The sequence below is a fragment of the Haliotis rubra genome, unplaced genomic scaffold (genome assembly GCF_003918875.1).
Source record: "Haliotis rubra isolate DU_JTF1 unplaced genomic scaffold, ASM391887v1 Scf660, whole genome shotgun sequence".
NCBI lineage: Eukaryota > Metazoa > Mollusca > Gastropoda > Lepetellida > Haliotidae > Haliotis > Haliotis rubra.
Window position 1 is genome coordinate 137165 of NW_025767369.1, and position 26306 is coordinate 163470.

Genomic DNA, 26306 nt, shown 5'->3' on the forward strand with positions numbered 1-26306 from the left:
ACGAATTGGTGATATGTCGCGTTGTCGCATTTTGGTTTATTTTGCCTCATATTACTTGTTTTTGAGAGGGCGACAATGCGACAACGCGACAATGTCCCTTCTCGGATTCCATAGTATATATACAAATCAGCGTGCAAGAAAATTTAGAAAATAAGTGTCGAAATACTTCCTGATAGCTTGGTTCGCTGAAGATGGTCGCACTGTATCGCTGCTAGGTAAGACGAGAGGAAATCAGGGTTAGAACTAGTCTTCAGTAACCCATACTTGTCATAAAGGGCAGCTTCCCTTGTTCAAAGAGGAGACTTACGGATCGGGTGGTGAGACTCGAAAACTTGCTTGGTTATCTCTGTATTACGTAGAGAGACGATCATAGTGCCAATCACTGGGCTGTCTGGTGCACACTGGATTATTAACAATCAATCAATCAATCAAGTTTATTAAAAAACACTCCCCGTGGTTCATGGATATACGTATTTTTACAAATATGACACACTGTCCTCATTCAGATGAAATGACGCTGAGTGATGGGTTAGTCAGCAAACAAACATATATATTATGTGAGACAGTCATCAAGACAACATTCCAAGAGCTGTCTAATCCCATCAAGATTTATCGACCTAGATGGCGCTAGATCGTTTTCTTCACATGCTGTAAGTGGTAGTTATAACACTAGAACTAATGTCCTGAGCAGAACGGGAATCACAGCTGGTATTGTTTTGAAGTTACTTGCTGGCTTCAGGACTCATGGTTTCGCTGGATGAGTTTTAACAGTTGCCACCATTTCACGATTGTCAACACGACTCCGAGATAACCATTATCTGAAAATGCTTCTGTAATTTTATGGTATGAATGGTTTATACATGGGAAGTGGTATCGAATTATGTATACACTACATGCATACACGCCAACACGTAGCAATCATTGATGTCATGGTAGGAACATGATGATGACGGTGATAATGACGACTTTGATGACGATGGAGTGTTATGTTACATTGATCTCATGGTAGGAACATGATGATGACGGTGATAATGACGACTTTGATGACGATGGAGTGTTATGTTACATTGATCTCATGGTAGGAACATGATGATGACGGTGATAATGACGACTTTGATGACGATGGAGTGTTATGTTACATTGATCTCAGGTTCTCTTTTCTTCAAACTACAAGATACAACTGTTGCTGAACATGCCGGCTATCTTGACAGGAATACGTATTGTTACTAGGCTCTAATTTTAGATAAAAGATGTATGTGTTGAAGTAGCGAACGAACCTGTCTTTAACCGGTCTCTCGTCAGAATTGTAAAATGAATGTGTCACCACTTACACTGGGGATGACCAACTGAAATCTGACCGAGACTGGGACGTCAACAGTTTGATTACCGGCTTCGTCGTACCAAGATAAGTGACAATATGTTACATCAATTTACCGTGCCCGAGACCCGTGAAGATCCGGGGTAGAATAGGTCTTCAGCAACCCGTGTGCTTGCCATAAAAGGCGACTATGCTTGTCGTAAGAGGCGACTAACGGGATCGGGTGGTCAGGCTCGCTGACTTGGTTGACACATGTCATCGGTTCCCAATTGCGCAGATCGATGCTCATGCTGTTGATCACTGGATTGTCTGGTCCAGACTCGATTATTTACAGACCACCGCCATATAGCTGGAATATTGCTGAGTGCGGCGTAAAAGTACACTCACTCACTCACTACCGTGCCCGACGCTCGTCAATGTAGGGGAAAAACAAGGACTAGTCGGTTCGTCATCGCAGTACTGTGTCTGAGTGTAGTATCCATGCACCTGCCGCTTGGTATCTCATGGAGCTTGCAGTATAGAAGTGCAGTATATTGCACTCATCTCAAAATCACCGTTTTACCTCACGTTGCCTATCTTAAAACATGCACTACCAGTGTTTTATCTGATACTGTTAAGATCACATGAAACGTCACACTGGGTCGAGGGGCAGTAGAAGCAGTGACTATTTACAATACCTTACACAGACGGTTTATTTAGGTCTTTACCCAGATTCATTCACTTGACAGTGAACTGAATGGATAGCACTAAAGAGGGAAAGTCAGTTCCTCGTCAAACCATTTAGCTCACATTCAACTAACGTATGATATCACTATCAACATTGTATATTTGTTGTTTCACGCCATTTCCAGCAATATTCCAGATACATGAAGGCAGCGTGTAAATGATAAAGTCTGGACCAGACAGACCGGTGACTGATATTATGAGCAAAGTACAACGCCTCACCAGGAATGATGACGTCATCATTGTCACCAAAGACCATAGGATATACGTTGTCGCAGGTCAAGTATATCATGGTGGGAACCTCATCTAACCTCATCTAACAACATTTATAACCAGATATCGCACATACCTGAATCCACTACAATAACAAAGTACAACGTTTTGCGGTCATTTTCTAACCTAGAATTAAATTGATTTATGTTTAATATAAAGGTATGAATAGCGGAACAATAAGATACGTAAATGCAGGATATATGTGCATTTATGTAAGTAGAATAACAAGATATATGAAGATAAACATGGGGTGAATCCAGTCTATTTTAATGTTAATTAGCCGGCTTACTCCCAGGCGTGGCACCACAGGGTACATCAATATCACCACTGCACTGTGGCCATCCCAGAAGTAGGTATAGGCATCTGGCTGGAAAGGATATGTGCACGTGTGTGCGATGGGTGTGGGGGTTTGGGAGGGGAGGAGACGCATACGTGTGTGTTGGTGAGATTTTACAAGAGAATGGAGGGAGGGGGGATTAGGTGAAGACTGAGATGTAGCTTTAAACTAATTAATGGAATGTTTCAATTTGAAAAAAAAGTTAACTTAAGCGTCACTTCAAATTGCGATGTTTTAAATTATGAGAACTAGTTAAGTCATAATATTTTACACACTCGCTTTACATTTATTTGAGTATATTGTGCAGAAAATATTAATGTGGAATTTGCATGATCCAGTCTAGGTATCTCGCGCTCTGTGAATTTCACACATCGCCTTTCCCCTCTGCTGAACGTCCTCCCCTGACCTGAATGTAATATTTACTGGCATGCTATGAACATGAAATTTCCCTGAAACTACAACATGTATCATTTCACTGTGTAGATTATAACAGAAAACGCTAACAGTGTTAAAACACATGTACCGACACATACTGTCAAGAATAAGCAGAAACGTGATAGGAAATACACACGTAAATATGACTTGTTTCAGTCGTAATATTTCGAACCAGTTTGATTACACATCCGAGGTAAAGTCGATGCTCATAACCAGGCAATTAGTTTGGAGAAGTGACACTACATGGGGTCCACGTGCACGAGCAGCTTCCCGCTGCATGAGACGTTACACCATCATCGCGTGACGTCCCGTGAACAGAGGGATGTTCGTAACGTGATACCGCGTACCTAAAGTCACGTGATAACCAATTCCAACATATATTGAGAAGAATTCCTCTGTCCCAACCATTCCCACTTCCATCACGTTTAGAAGTCTGACGTTGTCTGCCCACAGCTCCTTCATCCAGCAATGGCGCCCCAGAACGTGTTCTCCATGTTCCGTCAGTCTCAGGTGCAGGAGTTCAAGGAAGCCTTCGCCCTCATCGACGTCAACAGGGACGGCGTCATCGAAATAGACGACCTGAAGAGCATCTACGGCAACCTGGGCAAAGTGCCCGCCGACTCCGAGCTGAAGGAGATGTTGAAGGAGGCCCCTGGTCCCCTGAACTTCACCACCTTCCTCAACCTGTTCGGGGAGAAGATGGGAGGGACGGACGGCGAGGAGACCATCCGTAGCGCCTTCGCCATGTTTGACGAGGAGGGCAAGGGCGTGCTGCCCGAGGAGTACATCAAGGATCTCCTGGAGAACATGGGAGACAACTTCACGAAGGAGGAGATCAAACAGACGTGGAAGGAGGCCCCTATTTCCAAGGGCATGTTCAACTACGTGGCCTTCACCGCCAAGGTCAAGGGCAAACAGGATGACGAGGATATGGCCAAGGCTTAATCTAACAAGCATCTGCATCGTGGAGTACACATGAAGGACATTTCCCTGTTTACTCATCAGATAATTAATCGGCGGTTGTCATGGTAACAATGTCTCGTGCCTTTCGTTTGTGCTACGCCATGGTGCTAACTGGACAAAGCATTCAGTTAAGTGTCAGACGCATTGAATATATTTAGAATATAAGTCATCCTTGTGGTTACCTCGTGTTACCTTAAAATTGCTAGATTTGTCTCAGGAAAGGTGGCTGTTCGAACTCTGTATTATTCACTCATTCATTCTGCCTCCATCTTCACACCATGTTAAATCCACGATGGCGAATATCAATATGGAAGGTCTTGTCTTGAAATGAATAAATATCAACAGCGACTTTGCTTTGTTTCCACTCTTGCTCTATGTTGATGTAAAGAAGTGCTGAGTACACGGCGATTTTACACTATCTCAACACAGTGACCCCTCGCTAACCTGGATAATACCATTCATAGTAACATCGTCCAGATTAACCAGATATGCTCAATATACCGAGATGAGAGTGTGTCAAGGTATGAAATGTATTTGTCGAAAGTGAGGTGAGGTGAAATTTGGTTTTAACGTCGTGCTTGAGAATATTTCGCTCATATGACGACGTGCATGCGTGTGTATATGTATGTCAGGCTGCTTGTACTAGCCCAGACTTAAGCTGGTTTTATAGTGCTAGCCCACTGAGATACCATGCCGCAGTGAAAGATGAATACCCCACTCAGACACATTATACTGACTCCGAGCCGACCAGTCCTTGTTGTACCCATTAATGCCGAGCGCCAGGCAGGGACCAACAAGTACCATATTTTAACGTCTCTTGGTATGACGCGGTCGGGGATCGAACCCGCGACCTTCTGTTCTCCGGGTGGACGTTCTAACCACTACACCACGGAGGCGGTTTCTGACTAAAGTACCATTACTGGACATGTCAGGTTTTACAATCAAGTCAAATGTTCAATGTATCAATGCATGATTTTAAGACATTTCCTCACTTGACATACCAGCTCTTTGATAACACAATCAATGCAGTGATGCTTGCATATAATGGAAGCCTTCTCATGATCCTTCTCATGATCAACTTGTTAGGCAGTCAGAATTTGGCCAGGACAGAATTATTTACTGGAGCTGTGCTTCCTATTTTGCAGTTTGTGTATTCTACCTCCGACTGGAACCCATGAAAGCCATTCAACATAAGCACCTTCTGTCTTTATACCCTTGTGTGGCACACGCTTTGACACCATCCAAAATATGTTAGAGTAGAAATCCTAATTGTTTGGAAGATGCTCATGTTATTGTGGATGATATCTGAATAGCTGACAAGGGGCCTTACTGACACAAAAAGACAAAATGTGATTATCTGACTTCCACCTTAGTAGCAGTATGATGGGTCTTGATAACCATAAGCAGTGGAATGGACATCGTGAGTTAACAGATTATGCAACTGAACAATGGAATAACTGAACAACCGTGATGGGAACTGAACAATGGAATAACTGAACAACCGTGATGGCCATGAAATGAAAGTGTTGGATGGTTTGGATAATTTGGGACATAATGTTTTGAAAGGTGTTTTCAATGGATATTCTGCCTTTGAATACTACAACTTCAACATTCAAACAAAACTTTTATTTGAAAATTTTGATGTGTGCAAGTAACACCTTATTCCATACACATATACAAGGAAACACAAGGACAATCCGCATCAGACAACACATTATATGTCACAGATCAAGTATATTTACAACGATATGTACAAAACACAGCTGAATCGTAGTGGCAACATGCACAAGGCATTTTAACTAGCATAAGAGTGGTTTGGGGAGTGATTAATGAATACTGACAAATCACCTTTCGCTATATGGATGAGAGGCGGTGAACTGGTGGCCTGGTGATTAAAGCGTTCGTTTGACGCTTCGAAGGTCAGGGTTCAATTTCTCCTGTTGACACAAGAAAGCCCAATTTTGTATCCATAGACGTGATGCTGCTGGAATATTGGTAAAAGCGGCATAAAACCAACTCATTTACTATGTGTCCGAAATATTGCTTGTGTCATCAGGTCACGTACACGGACTCGCTAACGCGTTATGACTATACTATAGCACATGTTCCTCAACGGTGCACTAATGATGTGTACATGTATCTATCACAGACATATATTTAAGGTATAATGCAATATCAACATGTAAATATTATTATGAACAGTATGACATGAGTTAAGCGTGCCTTTATATTCCGGATACTGTGCAGCAAGAACTGCAGTACGTATTGAAATATACTCTTATCAAATAGACAGTAAAGAACAGTAAAGTCTAAACTATATTTGCGTCGTAAGATGTGTTTTGCCTGCAGGGGTTTTCCGTAAAAACAAATCTGTTTCATCAGGTAATGGACCCAGATTATTTACGGTCATTTGCGGTATATACTGAAGGAGACAAATAAGGGAACACTGGAAACTTCAAGTGTTGCTTTAATGTTTTCCAGTTTTCATCACCAGCTTTGAATAGCGCTGAGGGAGGAAATCTGAGAATAAATAAAGGATCAGTGTCATGAAGTGGTGTTCCCTTATTTGTTTCCCTCAGTATATATGTATCCTAATCGTCTGTCCCATAATCGACGCGCGTTACTAAATTGTGTAGATATAGAATATGTTTCATTTACACTACGTTATATATGTTCATCAGAAAATTCATATCATTTCCTCCATCCTCCCCTGCATGGGCGCGGACATCGCGAGCAGTCGCTTATGGACCCGTGCAGCACGTGTAGACCATCTGTGGTTGATTCGGGCTTATGTTTAAGCTGTGCGGTATTATGCATGACGTTATTGTGTATAAGTAACATCAACACTCACAAATATAACATATGCACATTAACTTGTCACTGAAGAAACTCACAATGTCATTTAAGAACACATCATTGAGTTTGATATATGCGTAGGTAAAGTGTTCCTTCGATATTATCACAGTTTGTATTGTCGAGATGACACAACTTTATGGATCATCAACCTCTTTATTTTTGCAATAGAGACGTTTCAGTATAGGTTCTGATACCGTTGTCAAGCATATGGGGGGAATGATGGGGTACACCGGTTTATATACAAGATAAGATAATACGATAACAATAACAAAGGTGGGGAAACAAACATCAAAGAAAGTTACATGATGAGCTACAATGACATGATGATGAGCTGAAGATAACAAAATGAGATGAGTGGGATTACCATGACAATTAGTGAATGTAAGTTAATTAGGCAGAAGCCAAGGTGGTGGTGGGGGGAGTAATTAGTAAGAAACCAGTGGTGAGGAATGTGAGTATGAAGGATGATGAGATCCAGAGTGGGTTGAGTGGTTAATTATTTGTGGATTAGGTGATGGAGGCTGAGGGGATGTAATAGCCTTGATCTCTGTTAATAGAGGGATTAAAATGTCGTATTTGTAATGCTTCGGCCAATTTCCGCTGAGTGTAATCAGTGTTGTTAAGTGTTTAGAGTGTTTAACATGTGTCTAAGTTGATGTTGTGTTGATGAAATTTGTGGATGCCAATTTGGAGGCTGGTGTTGTGGTGTAATCATGTTTGTGGATGTCTTGTGTTGTGGATGTCTTGTGATGATGTCTTGTGGATGTCTTATGTTGTGGATGTCTTGTGTTGTGGATGTCTTGTGTTGTGGATGTCTTGTGTTGTGGATGTCTTATGTTGTGGATGTCTTGTGTTGTGGATGTGGATGTCTTGTGTTGTGTCTGTCTTGTGTTGTGGATGTCTTGTGTTCTTTGATGCGTATGTTGAGTGGTCTGGATGTTTCACCAATGTAGTGCACGTTGCTGCCACAGTCGCAGCTGATGTTGTAAACCACACCTTTAGGCTGTTTTTTGCTTTGTAGTGTATACCGAAACGTTGCTATTGTTAAAATATAGTTGTTGATCATCCATAAAGTTGTGTCATCTCTATACCAGCAACTTCTAAAATGCTACTCAAACAAATCATGTTGTATTGTCCACAATGTTCACAGAATGTTCATAATGACGGAGCAACTTTGCAACAAGATTGACGTTACATAAACGTAGTGATAAAATATTTATTAAAATTACCAGTTGGTGCTTCAAGACAAACGGAAAAATTAACTGACCATGAAACATTGTTTACACTGGGTTACATAACGTTGAACGTGTGTCTGAAACGTTGCTTGCGACAAAATGGCGGTAAGGTCGGACTCTGCACCCTGGAGATCGTGCTGTACCTGTGTCTGTCTTCGCTCCACCTTCGCCGACACATACACCGAACATCGCCCACGACGACACTGTCCACACTGCTGTTGTTATTGACCACACAGATTAAACAGGTAACGTGCGCATTTTCAATTGTGAGATGTCTGTTAACTATGTTTATTTGTCATCTCCATGACAACTGGAACGGTCTAAGCTCTTGGCCCCGTCTCTTGGCAATTGGTAAGGTCAAGGTAGGAGCCAGACTCGGATCGGGGGGTGTCGTAGTCGGGGACGGGGGACTCGTTGTTCATCATCCGTCTCCTAGTGTTGGGGGTGAAGCTGGACGCGGGACGTGGGGCAGGGACAGGCAGACGGTTGCTCGTGCCGTACATAGGGTTCGCGATCTCAGAGCCGTCAGCAAAGTTTTTTCTTTGAGAACTCGATCCGTACAGAGGGTTCGCGGTCTCAGAGCCGTCAGCAAGTTTTTTCCTTTGAGAACTCGATCCGTACAGAGGGTTCGCGGTCTCAGAGCCGTCAGCAAAGTTTTTCCTTTGAGAACTCGATCCGTACAGAGGGTTCGCGGTCTCAGAGCCGTCAGCAAAGTTTTCCTTTGAGAACTCGATCCGTACATAGGGTTCGTGGTCTCAGAGCCGTCAGCAAAGTTTTTCCTTTGAGAACTCTTGATACGTACAGAGAGTTCGCGGTCAAAGAGCCGTCAGCAAAGTTTTTCCTTTGAGGATTAGGGCTGATTTTTCGAAAAGAAATGTATCTATTCATTGTATCGTCGGAAGGACCAATCTCATCGTACACCTCCTCTGGCTTGGTCACTGTTATGATTGGCTCGGTGGACACAACTTTATGGATCATCAACTTCTGTATTTTAACAATAGCGACGTTTCAGTATAGGCTCTTTATACCGTTTTCAAGCAAATGGGGGAATGATGGGGTACACCAGTTTATATACAAGATAAGATAATACGATAACAATAACAAAGGTGGGGAAACAAACATCAAAGAAAGTTACATGATGAGCTACAATGACATGATGATGAGCTGAAGATAACAAAATGAGATGAGTGGGATTACCATGACAATTAGAGAATGTAAGTTAATTAGGCAGAAGCCAAGGTGGTTGGGGATTAATTAGTGAGAAACCAGTGGTGAGGAATGTGAGTATAAGGGATAATGAGATCCCAGAGTGGGTTGAGTGGTTAATTATTTGTTAAAAAATTTATTAAAATTACCAGTTGGTGCTTCAAGACAAACGGAAAAATGAACGGACCATGAAACATTGACTTTACAGTGTTTAACTGGGTTACATAACATTGAATGTGTCTTTGATACGTTGCACCCTGCGACAAAACCTGGTCGGTAAGGTCGGACTTCGCCGCACCCTGGAGATCGTGCTGTACCTGTGTCCACACTGCTGTTGTTATTGACCACACAGATGAAACAGGTAACGTGCGCATTTTCAATTGTGAGATGTCTGTTAACTATGTTTATTTGTCATCTCCATGACAACTGGAACGGTCTAAGCTCTTGGCCCCGTCTCTTGGCAATTGGTAAGGTCAAGGTAGGAGCCAGACTCGGATCGGGGGGTGTCGTAGTCGGGGACGGGGGACTCGTTGTTCATCATCCGTCTCCTAGTGTTTGGGGTGAAGCTGGACGCGGGACGTGGGGCAGGGACAGGCAGACGGTTGCTCGTGCCGTACATAGGGTTCGCGATCTCAGAGCCGTCAGCAAAGTTTTTTCTTTGAGAACTCGATCCGTACAGAGGGTTCGCGGTCTCAGAGCCGTCAGCAAAGTTTTTTCTTTGAGAACTCGATCCGTACAGAGGGTTCGCGGTCAAAGAGCCGTCAGCAAAGTTTTTCCTTTCAGGATTAGGGCTGATTTTTCGAAAGGAAATGTATCTATTCATTGTATCGTCGGAAGGACCAATCTCATCGTACATCTCCTCTGGCTTGGTCACTGTTATGATTGGCTCGGTGGACCACGTAGCTGAGAGCCCCGGATGTCGTTCGCTAGCTCCTCGCCTTGACACAGAAGAACGAGGACAGCGTTAACAACAAAACATCGTCAACATGGGGTTCAGTCAAACAGGCAGAACGATTAGTGGAGAAATACTGACATACACACGACTTAGATAATCTGCTTCGTCCAGATATATGGACCGTTTAATAACCAGAGTGATAGATTTGGAATAAATCAAGGTTGATTTGAGTGTGATTTTGACAAGAAAATCCTACCTTCTGATGTATATGATGACGGCAATGATGATGATGACTACAACGACTGCTGCAACACACCCGCCGATGACAGCGCTTGTATTTGAAGACTTGGGCTGGGTTACTAACTCTACAAAGACATTCAAGTTACTCATTTAACAAGCAGATTCACTTCTTCGGGTTGATAATGTAATTATATTCCATTTTCAAATGGAAGCGAATAGTTACAGCGATCCTAAATCTCCGCAGGGTTTTGACACAAATGTTCCTACCTAGTCTGCCAATCGGTGATCGCTAATCACTAATCAATACCTGGAGATTGAACTTTTTTGTTTCAGTGCTTCGCAAGAGGCCTGATAAGATTTGCAGTGATATGATTCTTGCTAGTGCAATAATCTCTGATGTTTTGTACATCACACATGTTTGGAAATCAAAGATGAATATAACAAGATGAATAAGAGACATTATAGCTAAAACACATGGAATTATAAGAAATTTGCGGGCCGCTGCAAATGATATTGGACCGCTCAACCTTAACGACGGGCCACTATCAGTTCTGTCGCAAGTGACGTCATAGTGGGTGGGTCGGTTCATTCGACTTTGGCTTTCGACTGACAGATATTCTGGGGCAAACCTGTCAAAGCAACCCGAATTCCCGCTTTAAATAGCGGTAATATTGGCTTTCTTGCTGGTGCTAACCTTTACAATTGCACTGTTAAAGTTGTTGTTGGACCAAAACCGAACACTGACAACTGGCGTTGTCTGACACAGTTTGACATGTTGCAGGTTATGGTCTTGTCAAAGGCCAAGGTCGAATAACGTCACGTTCTGTCGTGACGTAACTTGAATTGTTCGATGACACAATTGCATTCGGTCAGTCAACCCCGTCAGAAGTTGGTTTTGAGTAAATTTACAGTCAAATTCCTTCATTGTTTCCTTTTTCTTTTCAACACAAATTCCATGTATTTTAGCAATAATAACGGTAATGCTATTTTTTAGGACATTATCATTTGCAGAAGCCCTCGGTCTTTTTCAACTGGAATGGAAGACTTCGGACTTTTGCAAATGATAATTGCCCTCAAGAATAGCCTTACCCTTATAATAACATACACGGCAAGGAATAGAAATATCTGTCTCTACACAACTGTGGCATACTGCCCCTCTGCTCAGTCAGTGGTGGCAGGAACGTCCCTTTACAGGGAAGGGGTGGCTCAGTGGTTAAAGCCTCCTCTCCTCACACCGAAGACCCGGGTTCGATTGACTGGTGCATAATGAGAAGCTCATTTCTGGTGTCCCCAGCCGTGGTATTGTTGGAATATTGTTCAAAACGGCGTAAAACCTCCCTCAGTCACATATATACTCCGTGTTTACCTGTACAGAGCAGCTCCTGAGAAACGTTCCACTGTCCACTCGCCGTGCAGGAGATCCGAGAGGGGAAGTTCGACCTGTATCCGACATTACACGTATATCCGCACACCCTGCTGGGATATGGGTTACAGCCTTGTGTCAGTGCTCCATTCTTCATAGATGTAGGACACACGGCGGCTGTTGAAATAAAATGAAGCAGCATATTTCTGTTTTATTGGTCAAGTGTTAATCTTGTATTTTACAGACTTGTTTTCTACAAAACCTGCTAATCCTTTGAGTGTAATATAACAAATATGTGGCAATAATCAACTCTTTGACGCTTTTAACATAACGAGTGGCACTGTCCAAAATATACAATATTCTAGATTTATCCAAGCCATAACTTACGCTTCACGCATGTCTTCACCGTCTATATTTCACATGTACCTATTCGGTTCCAGCGTCGTGCCACATAGCTTATGGCACCGCGTGTATGTGGTAGAAGGACGGTTTTACCTACGCTGAGACAAACAAATTGATATCTAGATTGTTGCCCACCTCTAACACATGTCTTCCTGTCGTCTTGCAAGTCAGTTCCGTCTGCACATGCGCACACCCTGTCGGAAGTGGTGGGCAGACATATCGCGCTGCAGTCGCTGTTGCTGGCAAGACACCTGTTGTTTACTGGAATGAACACAAGACTTAGTATACGCCATCGCCCCCTTGTTGGCCTCTAGACCATGGCTGCCTTGATACTGTTTACCACGGTGTGTCTGGGAGGTTCAACAGAGGTTGTATTATACAAACCGCATACATTACAGCATGGCAACTGTCAGAGATATGTCTGTTCCTCCATGTAGAATTACGTGATACATTACACGAACCTACAAAGCCATATTGCACAATACGCTGCAAAGTATTCAACCGTCAAAGGGGAATAACTCTAACTACCGGAAGGATCAACGATGGTAAAGACAATGTTGTGGGGGAAATTCTACTGTTGGTAACTAAATGGTAACCAATGGTAAGTGACTGAATGTTTGGTACAAGTTGCAAGGATACCTGGTCAGGTGGGGATGTAACGAGGAGGTCTTGACCTTGATTATACAGGTCGTGTTGTACAAAATGCTATCATGTACCTGCAATACATGTTAATGGAATGATACTCTATACCGATACTCTGCACGACAGAACATCATCCAACATTGCAGTTCTTTTGTTTCGGCAACCAAAGAGCGGACCAAACCATCCTGTGATCGATATCATGAGCATTGATCTGTACACGTACTTGGGGTATGAGGACCTGCAGAGAACCAGCTCACAGAGTCTAAACCTCATCCCGTTCATCGCCTCTTAAGCATGCACGGGGTGCTGAGGCTACCGCTAACCCGTGCATTGAGACACTTGAGATTTGAGGCTCAATACATACCCAAGCGGTCGTCGTCGTTGTAGTCGTACAGAGAGATGAGATACCCAAACTCTGCAGCATCAGATGCGGGAGACCTTCCAACTCCAGTAGACTTGTGGATAGCTTTTATACTCCTTTCAATGTAAAACATGGCGATTAATGTATCTAAACTATTCGCATTTGTTTTGTACATACATGTTTTGAAATCCTTTCATATCACGGTTTTATTTAGAATCACAGATATAGGAATTAACATGTTTCTGAATTTGTGAAGACATCTTAGTCACAATGTATGGTGGCACAGCCTACCTCCCAGATCTGTCGATGTAGTACAGGTTATCTCCCTTTACCGCTAGGGCCACCGGAAACTCTTGGTTGTTCTTACGCAGTTCCTTCTGTGATCGAGTCTGCAGGTTGATGCTGTGTATCTTGTCTCCGTCGGAGTCCGCGACGTACAAAGTTGTTCCTGAAACACCGGGAGTTGAAGTTCACGTAAGATATCAAGGTCATCCGCTCACGTCGTTGTCATTTCTTGCATGGAAATAAATAAGTTACAAGAAGAGTTGACATCCTTCAGATATTAAAGTGAACAATTTGCTCGTCTCGCTAAATTCTTTGTTGATAATAATAAGTGTATTTATAATGCGCTAAACTCCATTCACTGGGTGAATGCTCACAGCGCTAACAACAGTCTACTGGTTTTTACAAAGTTTGTAACTAGGGGCAAGATTAGGCTGTGTTGCTAGAAGGCTGGAAGGTCTTTAAAGTCCTTTTGAAAGTGCAGAGATTTTCAATTTTGTTCAAGTCAACAGGCAATTCATTCCACAATGTTGCTGCATAAAATGAAAAGGATATTTTCCCAAACCATCTAAGTTTAGGTGTTGGTACACAGAGGAGACAGATCTGCTGATATACCTCCATGACGTCATGTAATATCCCCCAAGTAACAGTTCACAGTTGCAGTTCCTTCTAAGTGAGACAAAGAACCCATTTACAGTTTACTTGATGTATGGTGGTACAGAACACCTACCGTCAGGATCAATCTTTAGGTCGCTGATTGTCGTGAGGCCTGATAGACTCAACGTTGATACGCCACTTCCGCTCATGTCTGCCATTTTGATTACAGAACCCTCGGCCCATACAAGCAGTCTACAAATATTAAATAATCAGTCAATTGTTTTAAACATATTACATATCACCAGACGGGTTTGTACCTTCAACGCATTTCAATACCATACTCCACACTCAACGAAGGATATAGCGCTGACCCAAAATTCTGTTGGGTGAATTTGAAGAACATGGCCGAGATCCTGTATCATAACATCGATGCATGGGTTGATAGACACGGTTATTTACAGCCCTATGCCAATTCCGTCCTCACAGAGCTGGAGTATCCCTGAGGTCAAATACAACAAGAGATCACACATGAACAAGCCACACTGTTTGTACTGCCGTCAGTACTTACCCTGATCTGGGGTAGAGAGTTATCGCCCCAGGGTTCTCTGTGGTCCTTCTTAACGTCCTGGTCGTGACGCCATCATGTGTAACAACATATACTGCCCCGCCGCCGAGGGGGGACGACACAGTGTAGAAGATGTTGCTTGTAGAGGGGTCAATCTCCATGTCCTTCACAGTCTGCGTTTCTAAAGAGGAATACACGAACCGTTTCAACAAATTTAACATAAATCTTCACATTCGTTGTTAACACCAACTGGAAAGTATCAATTTATGCTTAGTACATTGTCACACGTGACCATCATACTATTACTAAGAGTTAGTGATGATTTAATGTTGAAACTGTATTTCAGCTAGGGCGTGTTAGTCTAATGTGGGAAGAAAGCCCGAAAAGAGAGGAGTTAGAAGAGAGGAATATTTTTATACATCAAATGCTTTATTTGTAAGCACAATGTTTTGTAGTACTTATTCCTACTCCGTCTTTGTGTGAATGATCATGAAAAGTCGTTTACTCCTCTTCGACGTTTACTTTATTGACGAAACACACATAATTACGATTTAGCTTTATCTTACTCTGTTCGGGACAGCGCATGTGGTCTGCCCATATAGCTATTCCTCGTGATCAAACTGCGAAAGGTTCGGGCCTAAGGCACCGCAATACGTCTTCACTCATTCAATGAGTTTCACTGGAAGCACTTGCTGGTGACCTCTTAGTGTACATTAGTGTATAGCTGCTCTGATTCCCACAAGTTCACTATGGACGCTGCATAACGTACCAGTACTGATGACAGTGTCTTCCTCTGACCCGTCCAGATTCGCCTTCTTGATGATGTGTCTCCTGGCGTCGTACCACACCACCTTCCTCAGCTTCACGTCGAACGTGATGACACTGATGTTGTTGTCTTTCAGAATGGGGACGGTATGCACGGCGCCGTCTGCCTCGGCCACTTGGTGGATCCTCATGGTGGTCTCGTCCAGCACCAAGAAGAAGTCCTTCTGAACAACAACTGCAAACAACAGGACAGCACTTATCGTGGAGTGTTCGTGCTTCACAACAGGTAGAAACTGTTAGACTGTCTTCTTCATTAATCTCCCCTGTGTTAATTCTGCATTGTGTAATCATTGATTCTTATTGTTCACAAAAGTAATGATTTAATCCTCAAAAATGAGATAAGTATATTTTTGTTCGCAAACCTAAGGATAATGTTTGTTCCAGTATTTTGGAACACACGTAATTTATTAGTATATATTCTAAACAATCTCGGACTGATCCCGCCCCAGCCAGCATCGCCGAAGTCAGCGCAGCTAAAGCAGCTCTTGACAAGCCCTTATCTCCACTGCTGATCCCGTACAGTGATTTCAAACCCACTATCAAAAGCTATACTCGGGACATCATGCAAAAAAGGTGGGACACTCAAGTAGGAATAAATAAACTGTATGAATTGAAGCCAACAATTGGTTATACCTACTTGGGTTGTCAGTCAAGACGTGATGAGGTAATTTTACGACGATGTCGTATTGGCCTTAGTCGGTTTACACATGGCTATCTGCTGAAAAAGGATGGGGATGGACCACCCATGCGTGTCTCTTACAATATGGTTTTCACCATCAAGCATATTCTGCTTGACTGTGTGGACTTATCGTCTGCAAGGGACTCACATTGCAACAAATCTGAAAGATCTGTTCTCCCGCGTGAGCGCTCATCTGATAGTGAACTACCTGAGGGAAGTTGATCTGTATCATAAATTATAACTGTGTAATGTGACTAACAAATTGCCTGCTTCTAAATTTAGTGCTATGACTTTTTCTGTCTTTAAATGACAATGTAATGAATATATGTTTTTGAAATGAAACTCATTTTGACTCTGTACTTACAATATTTATTAATGCAGACTAGAATAATGCCGATGTGACGTAAAGCCCAACTCAACTCAACTCAGTTTGGCGTGGGGAGTTCATCTTCAAATGTTCAAATTGTACCTACATCTTCTGGTTTGTGTAACATATTAATACCACATGACACTGCTGTAGTAGGGACTAGTCTGAGATGATTCTCTAAGGACATACATGAGCGACACGTCTTCTGATTCGACTGCAATCTGTAGCCGAAGTTACAGTAGCACTTGAAGGTGTCCTGCACAGGAAGGCAGAGGTGATCACAACCACCGTTGTCCGCGTCACAAGGATCTGCAACATACGACCGCTCTATTTACAACAATACACAGGATACCTCAGATCCTGATTGCAACGACGAAATAAGCGTCAATCAAGTAGATGAGTAAATTCAACATTACGTTATGTAAGACTTGTCTAACAGAAATGATCATTTGAAGGTAACACTGTCTGCTATGCTGAATAAGTATGTAAGAAACAATTCACATTGTTTTGCTATGGTCTGACCATGTCCTGCATGTTGCTCACATTTTTGCCCATAAGTACATCTGATTTTCCGAAGATCTGGGTTCGATTCCCCGCATGGGTACAATCTGTGAAGGCAATTTCTGGTGTGCACCGTCCTGATATTGCTGGAATATTGCTAAAAGCGGCGTAAAACTAAACTGACTCACTGACTCTGACTTCCCCCACATGATGTAGGATGATGGCCTCCGATAAACAAAGAGCTCGTAGCTTTACGACACCCGCAAGTGTCAACTGAAGAACATAGTTACGGCACTAGTAAGTCTATGCTAACGGAACTGCGACAGTTGTAGACTATGAACGTTCATTGACCCCGGCGAACCCATTCAATACATAGTCACATAGAAGACGCTGGTGATATCTCGAAACATTGACCCCGGGGAACCATTCAATATATGGTCACATAGAAGACGCTGGTGATATCTCGAAACATTGACCCCGGGGAACCATTCAATACATGGTCACATAGAAGACGCTGGTGATATCTCGAAACATTGACCCCGGGGAACCCATTCAATACATGGTCACATAGAAGACGCTCGTGATATCTCGAAACATTGGGGAACCATTTAATACATGGTCACATAGAAGACGCTGGTGATATCTCCAAACATTGACCCCGGGGAACCCATTCAATACATGGTCACATAGAAGACGCTGGTGATATCTCCAAACATTGACCCCGGGGAACCCATTCAATACATGGTCACATAGAAGACGCTGGTGATATCTCCAAACATTGACCCCGGGGAACCCATTCAGTACATGGTCACATAGAAGACGCTGGTGATATCTCGAAACATTGACCCCGGGGAACCCATTCAATACATGGTCACATAGAAGACGCTGGTGATATCTCGAAACATCGCCATGACGTTCACGTCACCGTCCCATAGGAATACAACGTGAAGACAGTGAATGCAGAGGCTGTATGGAAAGATAGCCGGCTTACTTATTACGGCAGGATTGTCGTCGGTGTCGTAGGCCACTATGTCCGTCACGTGGGTCATCCCAGGCACGCTGAAAGGTGTTTGGGCCTCCAGACCGTCCCCACTGATGACCGACACATTTATCTTCACTCCATCTTTATCGATGGCAGCCCATAGAAGGTAGTTCTGTATGCAACACAAACGTTACATACAAGGTGAAGTAACACCCTAGATCATGTAACACCCTAGATCATGTAACACCCAAGTTCATGTAACACCCAAGGTCATGTAACACCCTAGATCATGTAACACCCAAGGTCATGTAACACCCTAGATCATGTAACACCCAAGGTCGTGTAACACCCTAGATCATGTAACACCCAAGGTCATGTAACACCCAAGTTCATGTAACACCCAAGTCCATGTAACACCCTAAATCATGTAACACCCAACGTCATGTAACACCCTAGATCATGTAACACCCAAGTTCATGTAACACCCAAGGTCATGTAACACCCTAGATCATGTAACACCCTAGTTCATCATGTAACACCCAAGGTCGTGTAACACCCTAGATCATGTAACACCCAAGTTCATGTAACACCCAAGGTCATGTAACACCCTAGATCATGTAACACCCAAGGTCATGTAACACCCTAGATCATGTAACACCCTAGATCATGTAACACCCAAGGTCATGTAACACCCTAGATCATGTAACACCCTAGATCATGTAACACCCAAGGTCATGTAACACCCAAGGACATGTAACACCCTAGATCATGTAACACCCAAGGTCATGTAACACCCTAGATCATGTAACACCCTAGATCATGTAACACCCAAGTTCATGTAACACCCAAGGTCATGTAACACCCAAGGACATGTAACACCCTAAATCATGTAACACCCAAGGTCATGTAACACCCAAGTTCATGTAACACCCAAGGTCATGTAACACCCTAGATCATGTAACACCCAAGGTCATGTAACACCCAAGGTCATGTAGCACCCTAGATCATGTAACACCCAAGTTCATGTAACACCCTAGATCATGTAACACCCTAGATCATGTAACACCCAAGGTCATGTAACACCCTAGATCATGTAACACCCTAGATCATGTAACACCCAAGGTCATGTAACACCCTAGATCATGTAACACCCAAGGTCGTGTAACACCCTAGATCATGTAACACCCAGGTTCATAATAACACCCAATGTCATGTAACACCCAAGATCATGTAACACCCAAGATCATGTAACACCCTAAATCATGTAACACCCAAGTTCATGTGACACCCAAGTTCATGTAACACCCAAGGTCATGTAACACCCAATGTCATGTAACAACCAAGGTCATGTAACACCCAAGGTCATGTAGCACCCTAGATCATGTAACACCCAAGATCATGTAACACCCTAGATAATGTAACACCCTAGATCATGTAACACCCAAGGTCATGTAACACCCTAGATCATGTAACACCCAAGGTCGTGTAACACCCTAGATCATGTAACACCCAGGTTCATGTAACACCCAATGTCATGTAACACCCAAGGTCATGTAACACCCTAGATCATGTAACAACCAAGGTCGTGTAACACCCTAGATCATGTAACACCCTAGATCATGTAACACCCAAGGTCATGTAACACCCAAGTTCATGTAACACCCAAGGTCATGTAACTCCCTAGATCATGTAACACCCAAGGTCGTGTAACACCCTAGATCATGTAACACCCATCATGTCATGTAACACCCAATGTCATGTAACACCCAAGGTCATGTAACACCCAAGGTCATGTGTAGATCATGTAACACCTTAGATCATGTAACACCCTAGATCATCATGTAACACCCAAGGTCATGTAACACCCTAGATCATGTAACACCCAAGGTCATGTAACACCCTAGATCATGTAACACCCTAGATCATGTAACACCCAAGGTCATGTAACACCCAAGATCATGTAACACCCAAGGTCATGTAACACCCAAGGTCATGTAACACCCTAGATCATGTAACACCCAAGGTCATGTAACACCCTAGATCATGTAACACCCAAGGTCGTGTAACACCCTAGATCATGTAACACCCTAGATCATGTAACACCCAAGGTCATGTAACACCCAAGGTCATGTAACACCCCTTTAATCATGTAACACCCACCTAAGTTCATGTAACACCCAAGGTCATGTAACACACAAGGCCATGTAACACCCTAGATCATGTAACACCCAAGTAACACTCAAGGTCATGTAACACCCTAGATCATGTAACACCCTAGAATGTCATGTAACACCCTAGATCATGTAACACCCAAGGTCGTGTAACACCCTAGATCATGTAACACCCAAGTTCATGTAACACCCAAGTTCATGTAACACCCAAGGTCATGTAACACCCAAGGTCATGTAACACCCAAGGTCATGTAACACCCTAGATCATGTAACACCCAAGGTCATGTAACACCCAAGATCATGTAACACCCAAGGTCATGTAACACCCAAGGTCATGTAACACCCTAGATCATGTAACACCCAAGGTCATGTAACACCCAAGATCATGTAACACCCTAGATCATGTAACACCCAAGGTCATGTAACACCCTAGATCATGTAACACCCAAGGTCGTGTAACACCCTAGATCATGTAACACCCTAGATCATGTAACACCCAATGTCATGTAACACCCAAGGTCATGTAAAACCCTAGATCATGTAACAACCAAGGTCGTGTAACACCCAAGTTCATGTAACACCCAAGGTCATGTAACACCCAAGGTCATGTAACACACAAGGCCATGTAACACCCTAGATCATGTAACACCCAAGTTCATGTAACATTCAAGGTCATGTAACACCCTAGATCATGTAACACCCTAGATCATGTAACACCCAAGGTCATGTAACGCCCTAGATCATGTAACACCCAAGGTCGTGTAACACCCTAGATCATGTAACACCCAAGTTCATGTAACACCCAAGTTCATGTAACACCCAAGGTCATGTAACACCCAAGGTCATGTAACACACAAGGCCATGTAACACCCTAGATCATGTAACACCCAAGGTCATGTAACACGCAAGGCCATGTAACACCCTAGATCATGTAACACACAAGGCCATGTAACACCCTAGATCATGTAACACCCAAGGTCGTGTAACACGCAAAGCCATGTAATACAGCATGAAATAATATGTTTGTTTATTAACAAGGTCCTCTCACAGACAGCATTCAAATGCACCAGCACTTATATTTTATTTATATGATAATGTATGATCAATTGTCATTTCACTTCAGTAGAGAGGCAACAGTTTTTCCTAAGTACCTTGTTGTAAATTGCAACTGAGGGATAAAGTTAAATAAAAAAACATTTTTGAAAATATTTGTAAAAAAGTATTATTTTCACCTCTTTGAAGTTGCAAACATACAGCAAATCGAGGAACCGTATTTTATCATTATTAAATGACACAGTTTAGAAGCACATTTTCTAAACAAGAACGCTCTCTGATTTACCCTTTGCACATCTAAAGGAGTTACCTAAAGACAGTAACTCCCTTGAACCTTCAATCCCGGGGTATTCAGGTAAATATTTTAAAGACTTACCTTGAACACCGTCACCCCGGTGTACTGATGTAGAGTGTCTGACGGGTATGTCCTCTTCCCGCTCCCGTCTGCACTGATTGTCCCCACCTGGCCGGATTCCGTCCAGTATAATCTACAAGAACAGACAGTTGACCATCAGAACAGAAGAGAGGAACACTTGGTGTCATGGTAACACGTATGACGGTCTGCCGAACTTAGTTGCAAAAAAGCAACTGTGAAGACATTGCGCACTGGTTTGACAATAGTATTGTGATACTTTCAACTATGTGCGTATGTGTGGGTTACCTCCCGTTCAGCATTATTACAACATTACTTCAGTGGATACCACAAATATGTTCACCATTTGTGAAATCAAACTCGGGTTTTCGGCGCAACGAGCAAACTTTTTAACCACCAGACTACCCTGATCGACCCTGTTCAACTCAAGTGTAATAAACACAAAGAGAACGTGTGATTGATATTAATACATGATTATTCTTTGTTTAAAAGTTCAAGAAAAGATCTGCTCCCCGACCCAATGTACGAACCTGTTCATATGACGGTCAAACGTAATCCTGACTGGCTGCCTGCTGAGGTCCCCGACCATCTCAGATGCCGACCCCCCGTCTACGCCCCCCTTCATTATCCGGCCAGTGCCAAAAGATGATATCCAGTAGAGAATGCTGAAACAAAGCATATTGTGGACATGAGACAAGACCTGATCAAACAGTCGAAGGTAGCTCAGGACCTGGCGCTGTCTCAATTCATTTTTATGGACATGAGACAAGACTTGATCAAACAGTCGAAGATAGCTATCCACTATCAGGACCTGGCGCTGTCTCAATTCGTTTTTATGGACATGAGACAATACTTGATCAAACAGTCGAAGATAGCTCAGGACCTGGCGCTGTCTCAATTCATTTTTATGGACATGAGACAAGACTTGATCAAACAGTCGAAGATAGCTATCCACTATCAGGACCTGGCGCTGTCTCAATTCATTTTTATGGACACGAGACAAGACTTGATCAAAATGTCGGAGATAGCTATCCACTTATAATCCACTATACGATGCTGACCCAAACAACCTTCAAGGACATTGGACAAGAATTAACTATTTTCTGCTTGATTGGCATTTTAGAAGATGATATTTGATGAACATAGAGTTTTTTTCTGGGTTACATCTTAATACCAGAATAAAAAGAAGATGTAACCCAGAAAAAATCTCTATGTTTAACTATTTTCTGTTTGCTCAAGACAAGACAAAATGTAGGATATTTCTCATGACCTCTGACATGACCTCTGCTAAACAAATGATAAGACTCCAGGATTCGCTGCAGCGACACGCCGTCAATGGGAAGTCACTGAGTCAGTTTTACCCACCGGTCTTTAGAGTTGAGTGTGATATCTGCAGGTGAGTCCAACCCTCCGAATAACGTCCTTGACCTTGAGTTGGCAGCTGTGCCACGAGCCACAATGGTGCCTCCGCTCCGTTCTGACCAGATGACGGTGTTTGTAGTGTAGTCCAGCACTAAACCTGGTAATGGTATAAATCTTTATATAATATTTCTTTAAGAAAACAATATATTTATATATTTTCTGTGACTAAATTTCATTTTAGGATTGTACTACATTCAGTCTGCATCGACAGTTTCCGTTTCCTCTTACAATAATAAGTAAATACTTAATGCAGAGACCATGACTTTTCTTGTAAACAAGTTAATCTCAATCTAAACATTTCACTCGAAGATTCATCAATTTGTCCGGGTCAGCAGACAAGATCAGCATGCCATCTTGCTTGATGAACACAATATATTCTATACATCTAAGTTATGCGTTACCTGTGATCTCGTTGGTCGTTGTTGTGACCATTGAAACAGAAGCACCAATGATCTTCTTCATAACAGAGTTTCCCGAGGAATAGTAAATTGCAGACGACTGGACATCTGGAGCAATGAAGGTTATGTTTGCGCCGGAAGCAAAACACGTGACCTCCGCCATAACGTACGGATGGCTGTTGATCGTGGTGACGGGAATGGAGCAGATGTCGCTGCGGTTGGAGTAGATGATGCCTTTCCATAGCGTCGTGGGTGCAGCTGCTGCAAAACGTATACCGTGTATGGGTTAGCACTGGTCATCATCAACCCGTTCTTGTCGTAAGTGGCGAATTACGGGGTCGGTAGTCGTCAGGTTCGTCGGTGGTCGTGAAATCAGTGTGTATCTCGAGCTATGTCAGGCAAACTAAGCTTTAATCCCAATAGTACTTGTACTATATTTGAAATGCCTGGGGCTAAAAATGAAGTACTTTTCTGCAGATATCAGCTTCCGCGTTAATGAACCAGGGATGATTATTGTGATTTGCTAATCCATGGTTCGGCACACTTCGCAGCACCCCACCACACCCCATCCCGCCACGCCACAGTCACTCGCACCCCATTCAACCCTGCAGCGCCGTCCCTCGCAGCACCGAAACCCACCCCATCCCACCACGCCCCTCCGCCGCACCCAGATCAACCCTGCAACCTCATAGCACCCTACCCCTCTCCACTCTGCCACGCAGGCACCCAGCCGCCCACGATTTAAAGAGGGTTCAGATCTCTCCAGGTTGTAGAGATAAACCTGACCTGTGCACGTCTTCTGATCAGCGGCGAGAGTGAAGCCCCCTTCACAGAGACAGGTGGCGCCACTTGTTCCTCAACGCAGATATGGCTACATCCTTGACTGTCACAGTCACCTGCAACACAATGAGTCATTGATCTGGATGAGTGACGCTTGCTACGCCGAATTGAACCTAGTTGAGTCATGTCTTTACGGATAACGCCAAGGATGGCTTCCCATGTACGTGACTGAGACGAGTCACCTATTTAACCCACAATGTAGCAGTGACAACTACATCTTTGAATTGTGGCATTAAGAGTCGCCACCAGCAGCGATGCTGCTGTTCAAGCAAGTAAGACTTTTATCTTCCATGTTGTTGATATCACAAACTGAATTTCCATCACCAGATCGATTTTATGATGTCAAAATGATTTCAATGACGATCAGAAATTTGATGATATCATAAAATGAATGTGTGATATTACCAATGTATTTTTATATAAAATTATATTTCAAATGGCATTTTTTATTTTGGAAAATCAGGCTTTTATATCGAAAAGGCTATTTCTTGATACCGATCGAAATTCGTTCAAAAATATCTTACAGTTCAAATGATTTATATCATTCGTCTTGTGATAGTGGCAATAATATACATCAACAAATCTATTTGCGGTTGTGATATCAAATACCTCTTCGCAAAAGATCATCACTTAATTAAGCCTATAAAGAGTGCTATATCAACCAGGTGTCGTATTTCGCTTTTTCAAAGATATAATTAGTTGGAATGCGTAATAAAACGAGCACAAAAGAAATTCATAAATAATATATGGGAAATTACCTAAAATGTGAGAGATGTGAGACAAACTTGTTGACTGATTGCTCATTTTCTGTTGCATGTAGGAAAAATGTATTTATTGACATCACAAGATCGATTTCAAGATATCTGTAAAACCATATCGAATTGTGAGATCCTGGACTAATTTCACAATATTTACGATGGCATTTGTGATACTAGTACCACAAAATGAATCATGTACAAAAATATAAAGGAAATAAATAGTACGGCTAGCACCGGGTGTGGTTATGCCTTCAACATACAAGTTAGCATCATTTCCATTTTACATATTTTACAAGAAAACATATTTAATGTAGGAAAAACAAATCCATACCGGTATTGAAAATTTTAAGACAGAATAAAATGGATTATCGAATGTAATATCTTAATTCTTTTCAGACAAATAGTCAGCTCCAATTTGTGACCGAGTTGTTGGCACGATGTTAATCGTCAAATCTAACGGAGAGAAAAGCCATCATTTGCTAGACGAGCGTGGGATGCCATGACGTCACTTCCGTGTCCAAGTAAAAGAAGACAAAATACACACGCTATGTGATGATGTTGGCTGACGTCATCTGGTTCCAGTGGCTGTGTTCGAGTTTCCAAATCAACTCCTCCCTCTGAATGGTACAATACAAACATGTTATAAAGTATATACCATAAATGCTACGACTTACTTTGCGTAAAGGGCTGCAGGGACGCCGAAAACACCGCCACGCCCACAGGTTCATAGGTGAAGGGCAACATACGTGCTGACGTCACGCCCGTGTCCTTGTTCACAACATTTATGGATTTACCATTTGCTTCCGTAAACAGGAGATGCTCCTGAAACAGAAGTGGTATGTTTTCGCGTATCAGACAACTCAGTACGGGAAGGACGGAGCCGTGACTATACCAAATGTACCTATAGTTTCAGAGTTAAATATTTGCTGTATCCGGAAACAGATGACCCCCCGCTTAATCAGCTGTACAGAGTTGCGCCCCTTTAAAACAGGTTACAAGAAATCAATCATCGTGTTATCAAATCCCTGATTCGAAGTTTCTTTTTTTCTTTCTCGTAGAGTTCGACGACGTGCGTCAGTTCCAATTTTCGATATATCCGAACTAACAACTGACAGGCCTCGATATATCCGAACAAACAACTGACAGGCCTCGACATATCAGAACTAACAACTAACAGGCTTCGATATATCCGACCTAACAACTGACAGGCCTCGATATATCCGAACTGACAACTGACAGGCCTC

The 26306-nt window shown here is 42.7% G+C and overlaps 2 protein-coding genes across 2 annotated transcripts; one reads left to right on the forward strand and one right to left on the reverse strand.

The window, feature by feature from the left end:
* The first annotated feature begins 2232 nt into the window (after nt 1-2232).
* On the forward strand, nt 2233-4412 carry LOC124257464 (myosin regulatory light chain, smooth muscle-like). Its single transcript, XM_046691528.1, has one exon. It carries the CDS (start codon nt 3555-3557, stop codon nt 4029-4031), a length of 477 nt encoding a protein of 158 aa, XP_046547484.1. The 5' UTR covers nt 2233-3554; the 3' UTR covers nt 4032-4412.
* Nucleotides 4413-9760: 5348 nt separating this feature from the next.
* Nucleotides 9761-25806, reverse strand: LOC124257445 (low-density lipoprotein receptor-related protein 4-like). The gene is made up of 17 exons (XM_046691500.1): nt 25737-25806; nt 24259-24360; nt 23468-23725; nt 23010-23163; nt 22175-22309; nt 21648-21759; nt 18057-18219; nt 16754-16873; nt 15463-15693; nt 14697-14874; nt 14262-14380; nt 13541-13697; nt 13253-13365; nt 12382-12507; nt 11848-12021; nt 10498-10606; nt 9761-10284 (listed from the first exon to the last, which is right to left on the reverse strand). Exons 1-17 carry the CDS (start codon nt 25804-25806, stop codon nt 9783-9785), a joined length of 2823 nt encoding a protein of 940 aa, XP_046547456.1. The 3' UTR covers nt 9761-9782.
* Between the last annotated feature and the right edge of the window lie 500 nt (nt 25807-26306).

What these genes read in the sequence shown, in the direction of transcription:
- LOC124257445 (XM_046691500.1), bottom strand. Translation starts at nt 25,806, where the DNA reads ATGTTGCCCTTCACCTATGAACCTGTGGGCGTGGCGGTGTTTTCGGCG. An exon ending in AGACACTGTCATCAGTACTG is followed by an intron (nt 14,875 to 15,462) that starts GTACGTTATGCA and finishes ATTCCTCTTTAG; the next exon opens with AAACGCAGACTGTGAAGGAC. An exon ending in TACATCGACAGATCTGGGAG is followed by an intron (nt 13,366 to 13,540) that starts GTAGGCTGTGCC and finishes TTACATTGAAAG; the next exon opens with GAGTATAAAAGCTATCCACA.
- LOC124257464 (XM_046691528.1), top strand. Translation starts at nt 3,555, where the DNA reads ATGGCGCCCCAGAACGTGTTCTCCATGTTCCGTCAGTCTCAGGTGCAG.